This window comes from Syzygium oleosum, unplaced genomic scaffold (genome assembly GCF_021117445.2).
Source record: "Syzygium oleosum isolate NSW1041296 unplaced genomic scaffold, Sole_v2.1 Sole_v2.26, whole genome shotgun sequence".
NCBI classification, from domain to species: Eukaryota; Viridiplantae; Streptophyta; class Magnoliopsida; order Myrtales; family Myrtaceae; genus Syzygium; species Syzygium oleosum.
The window spans coordinates 3,629,227-3,640,086 of NW_026607510.1; the positions used below are offsets into that span (position 1 = coordinate 3,629,227).

At 41.6% G+C, this 10,860-nt stretch overlaps 1 protein-coding gene and 1 pseudogene across 3 annotated transcripts; one reads left to right on the forward strand and one right to left on the reverse strand.

Moving 5' to 3' along the window:
• Positions 1-525: 525 nt before the first annotated feature.
• Positions 526-1,521, reverse strand: LOC115681945 (uncharacterized; annotated as a pseudogene).
• A 3,507-nt stretch (positions 1,522-5,028) lies between these two features.
• On the forward strand, positions 5,029-7,412 carry LOC115681944 (uncharacterized). Of its 3 annotated transcripts, none has more exons than XM_056303191.1 (3): positions 5,029-5,178; positions 6,600-6,754; positions 7,133-7,412. In XM_056303191.1, the coding sequence occupies exons 2-3, from the start codon at positions 6,608-6,610 to the stop codon at positions 7,199-7,201; spliced, it is 216 nt and encodes a 71-aa protein (XP_056159166.1). In that variant the 5' UTR covers positions 5,029-5,178; positions 6,600-6,607; the 3' UTR covers positions 7,202-7,412. The 3 variants fall into 3 exon arrangements, with proteins under 3 accessions (XP_056159166.1, XP_056159167.1, XP_056159168.1); XM_056303192.1 differs by having other exon boundaries at positions 5,158-5,295; XM_056303193.1 differs by having other exon boundaries at positions 5,159-5,300.
• The last annotated feature ends 3,448 nt before the right edge of the window (positions 7,413-10,860 follow it).

A 10,860-nucleotide genomic window follows, 5' to 3' on the forward strand; every position in this document is an offset into this window, starting at 1 on the left:
GTCTTCTTCCCCACGAGAGCAGGTAAAGAAGCCTTGAAAATTGAAAAGAGGAGAGAGAGTGTTTTAGGAGGGATTTTAATTTTCTGCGGGTCCCACCTTTTCTGCCGGACAGAGAAAAAAAAAACCTTTTTCACTTTACAGCAAGTCCAACTCAGCACCACGTGGCTCCAATTGAGTGGAGCCAACTAAGCTTGCGCGCGCCACATAGGCGGATAGCCTGGTGGTTGTTAACCACCGAATATTTTCTCCCATTAGACATACTATTTGATCTCCCTTCCATAGTTACCTATATCATCACACAAACACAAGAACATCAATATATATATCTAAAAAAAAATCCAATAACATAAGTCGTAGAGTGAAAGCAAACCAAATATATAAATCACAAACAGTTTATTGTACCCATGGCACCACAAAAGTACAAAAGTCTCGACATCAATATCTCTAAAAACCAAATATCAAGTACTAACATAAGTCATACAATCAAATGAAACCCTACGCAATCCACGGTACATTTCCCAACATCTACTGAAGACATTGAAGAAGTCCATTTCTTCTTTCAGCTGGGGATTTGATGAAAGCTTCCCTCCATACAGCACTAACACATGCTCGTTCCACTGCTTTGTTGTAAAGATCTTGCCCCAACTCAGGCATACTAACTAGGACATCAATGATAGCGGATATGGAGAAAGGGTCCACAGGTGGTGGTGTGACCTATGAGGTGGCAGAGACACTCACAGATTGACTTGTCTTAGCTTTGATCAGCTCTTATATAGCTTTGCAAGTGTCAGCAACGCAAAATGAAGTACTCTTTCTTCTCCTCTTGGTATTTGGGGTCCTATCCAATTTGTGCTTGTCATGAACTGGAATTGCAAGATTGTCAGATGTAAAGACTCTCTCATCAATGTGGTGATCACTTAAGTCCTCTGGATCACCGTCTGCATCGCCACCACCATTGTCACCTTCCTCCGACACCGTCAAATCTTCAGCATTTCCTGTGGCATGATCCCCAGTAGCAGATGTACCACCAAATACAATACACAGCTCGAGATACTAAGGAAAGCCATCCTTCTTGAATTTTTCCCACTCACTATTATCCTGCAATTTTCACAATAATGAAATATGTCAGCAATATAATCAAACCTTTTAAAACTTCCATCTATAATGACATCAAAATAATCAAAAGTTAAACGATACCTTGATGTAAGATTCCCATATACTTGGATCATCGACAACTACTGTTTTATTCACATTATCTTAGCCAAATTCGAATTGTGAAAGAAGCTTCTTAAAACTACCATACTATTTTCTTAGTTTATTCACCTTGTTCTTCAACTGAAGTAGGCTATATTGGTATCCTGTCTGTTTAATGATTTAATCCGTATGTTATTCCACCCAGCTTTGTTGTAAGTAAAAGAGGTGCGATTTCCCTTTTTGACCTCCTCAACCAACAAACTTACAAGCAGGTTGGTTAAAGGCCCAGTCCACTTTGCATTGAATAGCTCTTTTTGAGATGCCATTTAACCTTAACCGGTTGAGCATCATATGAGTTATGCATTAAATCAATAACATAGTCATGTCGAAGTTACAAGCAATACATGCAACCATTCTCAAGAGAAGTAGCAGCACGAGAAAATTTGGAAAATACAATCTCAAGCTACAGTTCGAGCTAAACAAAGAAGCATATGCTCCGGCAAAGCTAAAGGCACAAAGAAGAGGAAAAGAAAAAGGGCATAGGGATACATCATCACCAAAAAAGATATGCATTCTCCACGTCTCATTCTCGAGATCCAAGCACCAAGTAAGAATTAAGCTGAAGCAATACAATATTCAAGGTTTAAGAATGTGGCATTCACCCATCAACAGAAACCCAACCGGAGCTCAAATTCAATTACCCATCAAAGAAAATGGAATCAAGATCAACAAGTCGCCGAGCTAGTCAAGAGGGTTATAGCCCCGTGAAAAATCAAAATCTGTGGAACCAAAATCCAACCAATGGACCAGCTAAGAAAGGCCCGACAATCGCACCAATCAACCAACACAAGAACTCCATTATCCAAACAGGCTCGAAACTCTCCAATAGGCTCTCAGCTATCAAAACGAGCAAAACGCAAAGATACAAACGATAACCAGAAATGCATATAACTAGCCGCCACAATTGAAGGGAGATCCAAGAAGCTACCTGAGACGAACGGCGGAGCAAAGACGGCAAGGCAATGCAGTGATTGCACGGAGGGGAGTTGAGGAGGGTTCGAGCCAAAAGAGATGGAGGGCCAAAATCGACGTGATGGATCAGCACGTCAACCTATACATACACGCTATGAGTTACGACTAGCTAGGTAGGGTCACTGGCTTTCTTCGGGAGTTAGGACAAAAAGATCAATGAGGGCCACGCTCGCTCGAGCGAGAGCAAGCCCAGATTGGCGAGGGCCGCGCTCGCTCGACGGTGGCGACGGCATCCCTCCCATAGTTGCGAGTTTGCAAGAACTCATCTCGAATGAGAAGCTTGGTCGGTGAAGGAGCAATCATCGTCGTGAAGGAAGCACCGGTGAAGGAGGAGCAGCGGTGAAGGGAGGACTTGCGACAGTGATCGACAGAGATCTTCTAAGAAGCAATAGCGGGACTCACCACGAGCAATACCCAGCTTGTGACTTTTGATTCTTTTTTTTGTTCCCAAAATCAAGAAGCAACTTTTTTATTTATTCTTAATTATGTTCCAAAACTGATTCTGAGAACAAATTTGTGCCCAAAAACAAAAAATTTACCAAATGAATTTCTATTTTTTTTTTTTTTTGTTCCTAGGAACAAAAGAATAGAAACATGTACTGTTTGGCAGGTTACCAAACAACTCCTAATAAAGGTTGAAGTTGTAGGTGGTGGTCATAGTATCGTTAAGGGAAGTTAATAAACATCATTGTGATTTGGTTCTACAATTGAATCGCTTCCATACATCAATCCTTGATAAAAGGTGAAAAGGATGAAATTCAATTAGCACATTGTTAGATTTACAAAATTTAGAAACAGAGATGAGATTTTGGGTAATAGTATGAACATAATAAACATTGGATAGTGTAAAGGAAAATGGTGTGGAGGTGTGTGGATCCCACATGTGCGATTTGCAAACTTTTACTATCATCAATAATGACTTTTTTGGACCATCGTACTCAGAATACAGCGAAAGGTTGCTCAAATCAGAGAGACATGATGAGAGGCCCCGGAATCGATCGAGGACCCAATTTTTGTTGATGGGAGCTATGGAGGTCGTATGGTGAATTTAGGATTTCCATGGTGCTGGTAGTATTGCCCGCATGTTTGAACCATGTGACTTTGCTGGTCACAAAGTTGACAGACAAGAAAAGTGCGCGGATAGCAACTATGAGTGCGTTCCTTGATTTGAGACACCGCTATGATGATCGGCCGATTGATTCCAGTGAGGAATTTGTTGTTGTGGCTGATGGGTGTGAGGTGACTTCTTGGTGGAGTTTGACCACTTGTTGGAATGGGAGGACCTTCGTGTAAAATTGGCAGTCGCAACATGGAAATTAGTGGTGGTGTTCTCACGCTTGAGGAATTCTTCATAAGCAACTAATTAGCCACGGAGCTCTTCAAAGGTTGGAGGGGTGTTGCATGTGCGAAGAGACGCCGATTTCTCGCGGAACTCAAATCCGAGATCATTAAGGACATGCAAGGTGAGATCCTTAATTGACACTTGGCTGTCAATAAGTACGAGCTCATTTGCAATTGATTTGAGGCCATGGAGAAATTTAGAAATAGATTTCGAGCCACGGGTGGACAGTTGTAGCCGTTCCCTGAGATTCATCACCCAAGCACGGGAATGATTGGCATTCCCGAGCATGCACCATGCTTCCCGCGAGGTTTTAGCAATGGAGACAAGCCAGATTACAGTTTCAGTTACTAATGTGAGAATAGTATGGTGGAGAAACTGGTTATGACGATTCCAAAGAACATATGCAGGGTTGGGATCATAACTTTCCCGTCTGTACCTGTGACTATGTTGAATGGTTGTGGGAGGGTGCCGTCAATGTAGCCCAAAGGATCATACCCCACAAGCATGGACATGAACTAGGCTCGCCATGAAGTGTAGATGGATGGCCAGAGCTTAGCGGGGAGTTGGGCGGCCGCGTTGATGGAGATTAGGGTGGGTCTTTGGCATTGGCGGATGTAGGAGGAAAAATAGTTACCCGGGCGATGATTTCGGCCATGATGGGATTGTTACTCGCTCAAGTATTTTGGAGGCTCTGATACCATATAACCACGATGCATTGCAGTGTCGAAAGGATAAGTTTTATTGAGTTGTCGTACAATAAATTACACGCACAAGTGTTTGTTTACAAAATCAAAAACAAAATAAAAGATAATAAAAAAACAAATAAACTAAATGTATCCGATTATCATCGATAATAAAAATATTTTTTATTGACTAATTATCACATACGATATAACTAATCATTTTTTAAAATTATTTTTAAATCTCTTTTTGGTCAAATTCCAAATTGTTCATTTTTCGCGAAATAAATTAAGCCTAAATAATTTTCTGACAATATTATGGCCTTAAAACAATCATTCTCGACAAAATATTGAGTCGGCCCGCGCCCTCCACGTCATCGTGGGGCCAGCCCACTCAACAATCGACATGTGGCGTCCGGGACCCACTTTTTCTCCTTCTTCATTGAGACTCCAGCGTCTTCTCCTCCAAAGAACGAAGCCCTCTCTCTCTTTTTTTCCAAATTCTCTCCCCCGATCGCTCCCAAGAGCTCCCACCGGTCGTATCCCGAGCTTAGATCCGCCGCCTCCGGCATGTCGCTTCCATCTCCACCTCCGCCTCCGCCTCTGCCTCCGCCGGCGCATCCAGGAGGCCCTCCCTCTCTCGCGCATCCACGCCTTACATCCACGCCTTAACGTAGATATGGCAGCATCATGCATGTCTAACTAGGAGTCTCCCTGTCTCTGTCTAAGTGTCTATGTCTGTGTGTGGGCCGGCCCATGGTGATGCGGAGGGACCGGCCCACCCAATATTTTTCTTATCATTCTCGCTCTCTCCGACTGAATCAATCCTGACGCCCAGACCAAGAATCGTCGTTACACGCAAGTTGATTTGATAAGCCTTTGACCACTTCATCGTTTCTGATCCTTCTTCCTCTGTCTCCGAATTTCAGGGTATGTTTCTTCTCTTCATTTTCCATTTCCAGAGAAATTTCTTTGGGCTCGAGTGGTATCCCAGTTCGGTCTTGTTGCTGGAGATTCTTTGCGGGGGGTGACGTTAGATCGGGCTCGGTGAGGTCGAAATTGGATCTGGGCATTGCTTGATTTCTCTGTTGGAGTTGATGCGTAGAATTTCATTGATGTTGCCAGCTAGATTAGGGTCTATTTATTTGGTGGTTGGTTTCTTGGGCAGCTTCTTGTTTTGGTAATGGCATCGTGAGATTGAAACTCATGTAAATTTGCTGTGCATCACGACCCTTTAATTGCTATCGAATGGGTAATTAGATGTTTGTACAGAAAAGAGTGATGGTCCTGTCTTTAGCCTTTGATTTGAGATGGCAATTCTGGGCTTTCCTGGTTTTCCCGGGAAACTTTGGTATTCCCGGCTTGGATGCTTTCTGTAACATGTAGTTCTTTACCACTCTGTGATATTGTCTTATGCATTTGAGTGATGAGCACAAAAACTAGATTGTTTTCAATGGACAACAAATGCTACTTGCTAGTGTTCCAATGGAAGATGAAGTTGTCTTCATCATTGTGCTTTTCATTTGGGGCCCAGAAAACCTAATTCTTGATCAACTGCAACAATTTCATTTTGTAACTCATTGAATTTGAGGACAGTGTGCTTGAGTGTGAAATTCACAAAAGCTCTTTCTTGACCCAAAAGTAAGAAAACAAAATGAGTCCTGCGCAGAAGATCTTTTGCATAAAAAATCTGCTTGACTAGTAGCCTCCTTGCATAATAATTTGGGTAAATAAGTGTGGTGTTCTCACCCTAATATGCCCTGATTCAAGGACCCGGGATCTGATGAGCCTTTTATATTTCGGTGAATTGTAATTAGTCTTTTGACTTTACAGTCTTACGACTTTTGTCAAGTCTATTCCAGGATCAAGGTTGATGACTTCGTTGGCTGTTTTAGTTGGTGTCTGGTATTCGTCTTTTGCACGATGAACTTTCACTTGCACAGCTGATATCTGAGCCAATATTAGTCGAGCTCTCAACATACCTCTGAAGGGACTTTCATGTTACACTTGTGAGAACAATCCATTGTTTCCTGTGCACTTAGCCTCTTAACGGTCCAACCATGAACAGGGTTGCTAATTGCGATCCTTTACTTAAATTAGATCGAATTAAGACATGCCAATACTTCTGTCAAAGCTCTACGGTATAGTTGACTAGTTGTATGTATTGGGAACAAACTGTTTCTTTTTCATCTGGAATTTTACCCGAGCCATTACAGTTATACTGAAATATGGCTTTAATCTATATTCATTACACTAACATGCTGCCATTGTTGTGCTGGCGGATGTTGCTGGTCTGATTTAGTAGAAAACAAAAGTGCTGAATTTTTAAAACAAAGGGTTGTTTTTGACAGATTTTAAGATGAATGGGAGGATGGGCAGGCGGGGCTATAAAGAGCCAATGCTAACGCGGATGGTGACTTCTGTGTTCAATTTTGTGCGGGTTGCGGAGTTTGAGATATTGTTCTTCCTTTTCTTCTTCATTGCCTTCCTCATCTTCAAGGACCTGGTATAAGTCTTCCTTTCTTCCCAACTGTCTCATTTCCCCATGAACTTTCAGTAATTTTGAAGTTGCAGAACCGCATGATTCATGGAGACAATTTATGTCCGGGACTCAATTTGTGACTACTATTCAACTGTGGAATCCTTTTGACCGTGTAAACATATTAGAGGAAAATGGATGCATCTGTTTGAATCAGTTTTAGTTCCAATATGAATCAATTCAGTGCAGTTTAGCAGTGAACGTTATTTATTGCGCTATTTCAGTGCGACACTTGTTATCCTCTGAAAGCATGTCATCTGATATCGGAGAGCATCACTTTGCATAGATCATCAGGACAAAGTATTAGGCTCTGTACTGATCGCACTTGGATTTGTTCGTGCGCAGACATCTCGGCCTGAATACAACCAAATCCTCGCAAAGAAGCCAGGCGGGATCAGTTTGTGGCCTTACTAGCTCAAACTACATGTATTTTCTCTTTCATTTTATTTTTTTTTTCCGTCTTTCTTCCGCACTCGCGGTAAATAGCTTGCTATGTATGATGAACTTGAGATTAGGATGATTGGGGAGATGTAGATTTTTGAAATTATCACCAAAAACTAATCTTTAACTGTGATCTCACTCTTGTATGCTGGGATTATGGAGTCATTCTTTGTTTTATGTTTGATATTTCGTTTGTGAGGCTCCATCATCTCTGAAGTTTATGAGAAGCAACACCAGACAATGGACGTGCACTGAAAGTCTGAAACTGCTTTCACTATTGCAATAATTTGAACTCTCCTTCATATCATTTCATTCGTACAATTAGCTCAATGATTCACATTTCTTGCCCCACCCCCCCCCTCTCTGTCTCTCTCTCTGTCTCTTTGTCTCTCCATTTCGATTTGTACACTTAGCTAAAACAGCAAACATTTCGATGATTCACATATCATTTCAGTCGTACAATTAGCTCAATGATTCACATTTCTTGCCTCTCTCTCTCTCTCTCTCCATTTCGATTTGTACACTTAGCTAAAACAGCAAACATTTCGAACATTTGTATATTAAGACTGAGTTATGAAATCTATATACTATGCAATGGGGTAGACTAAGTATTTGAACAAGTGGGTCATACTTAACATTCAATAAGAGTGATACATGCCTTAGTACATCAAATTTGAAAAATTTCGATTTGTACACTTAGCTAAAACAGCAAACATTTCGAACATTTGTATATTAAGACTGAGTTATGAAATCTATATACTATGCAATGTGGTAGACTAAGTAAGTATTTGAACAAGTGGGTCATACTTAACATTCAATAGGATCGATACATGCCTTAGTACATCAAATTTGAAATTTTACATTAGGGCATGGTTGATAACCCGATTAAGTTCCGAAGTGAAGATTAAGCACTTTGCGATATTAAACTGTTCACTTACCACTATTCACATCCGAAAAGATTAGTCTTTTAAGTACTTCCCTTTCAAATTATTTGGTACTTTTTAAAGTCCAGCAAATTTGTATCAAAACAAGTCAATATTTGCTCCTATTTGAGCAAATGCATGTGATCGGTATGTGAGGTGCAAAATGAAAATCAACCATGCAAAATGCTCTAAATTTATATAAGCACGCCAGAAGTAATTAAGAAAAAAAAAGGAATTAAGCAAAAACGGCATCGTTTCATCTGAAATTGTCCACGGCAGATTGTATTGTAACACATAGGATAGCTGGCAATTTTTGAACCGCCACGTCGGAAACTTCATACAAGACTTGGTCGGGAGGACTCGATTGCATTCTCCCTCAAATATTTAGGATTATATTGGTTCAATTGAAAGGTTTAAGACTGAATTCAAATCTGTACAATATGATCATCGTTATACTGAGTCTAAGTCTTCACGCTAGTCGCGAAATTATTAACCCAATGCTATCTCGCGAAAATGCCCTCACAAATTACAAAATCCTCATCCTTTTCGCCTCCTTTTCCTTTTTTTTTTGCAAGGCTCAAATCTAAACCAACCAAAATCTTTGGATAAGTGAAACGTTGACATTCATATTCATTTATATTTGCTTTTTTTCCTGAACAGACAAAGTGGATGCAAAAATTCTGGATTGAGCAAAGCAAAAAATTGACAGCATGAACAATTTTTCCAGCGTCAAAATTAAATCTGAGAAAGCTCAGTCTATGATTTACTGAATAAAATGACAAAATAAAGTTTTGGAAATATCCAGGGTGGTGAAGGACTTGACTCCTCGTGGTCCTAGCCTACGTGCCCCACCTTTGTACAGCAAAGTCAGCTTTTGCCTTTGCTTGATGTTCGATTTTAAGTTCTTTTTGAGAATGGTGAAGTTGGTATCCAATTCATCATCAATATTTATTCTCTTTTTTCGTCTATTAGTCATGGAAATTTCAGTTATATACTTTTGAATGATGGGGAAAGTGATGAAAAAGTCCTAAACATATTACATCGGTGCTATTTTTGGGGCCACCCAATTTTGGTGCGAAATCTCACCTTTTGGTAATCTCAAATAAAGGAATTAGTCGTAAATCTTTTAATTGTGTCAATTTAGTCCTATACCTTTTGGTTTTGTGCCAATTCAATCCTTATGCCTAGTTTTGACCGAATATTGCTGACGTGGACGCCGGTCGGCCTACGTGATGACACCGGTTGGCCTACATGGCACCGCTGATTAGGGGTGTCAACAGAACCCGTGCCGGCCCAGCCCTACCCACGCCGACCCGGTCCGGTCCTAAAATTTAGGGTATTTTAGGGTCGGGCTTTAGTTTTCTTCGAATATGACCCTAAAATTTGGGGTATTATTAGGGTTGGGGTATTTTAGGGTCGACCCATTGACACTCTGGGCCGACCCATCTCCCTCTCTCAGTCTCTCTTCCCTTCTCTCTCCCCTCTCTGGCGCGCTACGCAGAGCGTGAAGAAAAAACCTAGATCTCTCTCCGATCGGCGACGAAACCGATCGCTTCCCTTTGTCGTGAGCCTCAGCAGCCGAGCAAGCAGGTGAGCGATATCTCTCCGCCGTGAAGCCGTCGCATCTCCGCCGTGAAGTCGTCGCAGCTGCTTGTGTATATGGAACAGTCTGCGCGCTGAGGACCGGATCCGGGGGCGGCAAAGTCCGGAGCCGGGAGGCGCTAGGCTCGGACATCATACGAAGGCCGATTGTGTGGCCGGCGAAGGATTTGGCCAGTGATTCGGTGGCCGCGCGAGCTCTGACGGTGAATTTGAACTGCTGGGGTTGGTTGGGCTCGTTGTGTGTTTCGCGTTCTTGTTCGACCCGCAGCTGTGGAGTTGATGATTGTTTCGAGAGAGTTCTCGGAGCATGTTTCGTGGGTATGGAGGTCGTCGTTTGGTTTTCATTTTTTTTTTTAACCTTAGAATTCTTGGGTCGTGAAATTCTGTCTTCGTTTTGCGCGTTGAATGCGACCTGAGCTTGTCTTGCTGTTTCTGTCCGCGATGCTGTTTGAGTTCGAGGTTGGTTTGGCGTTTGCAAGGTGACTAGATCCTCCGGTTCTCGTGTTTGGTAACGAACGAGAGTTCCGGGAAACGGAATCGCTTTGTTGCAATTGTGCTCTTGCTTTGCCATAAGCTGGATTTTGTCGGGAATTTCCAGGTTTATTAAGGATGGGTCGGTTGAAGTTCATGAGAAATGATGAATTTGTTCTCCGTGGAGATGGGTTTGTTTTCTTGGAGCATCTGTGTTTTTTGATGCTGTTTGAATTGCGGCCTGAGATGGGATGGCTTCACGCGTATGTTGCTTTGGGTCGATTCTTGCATATGTTTAGTTTTTGATAGCGTTTGCTTGAATTTGAATTTGAATTAGAGTTCTTTGGAGGAGGTATAGTGAATTCGAGTCCGATACGTTAATATAAGGACCTTGCTTATTTGTAGAACATGGAACAGAATTTAGTGGAAGCATGTTAGTTCATGTGCTTTTTGATAGCTAATGGGAACTTCATTCTGTTTACAGGGAAGCAATTTAAAGCATTGTTTTCTTCCCCTTGGATCATTCAGGTCACACTGTATGATGCTAGCAGGAAAGTCTTGTTGAATAAATTTCTCAGGAAAGATGAAGTATTGGGAACTGGAAAATCGCTGGTAGTTGATTCTCACTTGGTCGAT

What these genes read in the sequence shown, in the direction of transcription:
- LOC115681944 (XM_056303191.1), top strand. Translation starts at nt 6,608, where the DNA reads ATGAATGGGAGGATGGGCAGGCGGGGCTATAAAGAGCCAATGCTAACG. An exon ending in TCCTCATCTTCAAGGACCTG is followed by an intron (nt 6,755 to 7,132) that starts GTATAAGTCTTC and finishes GTTCGTGCGCAG; the next exon opens with ACATCTCGGCCTGAATACAA.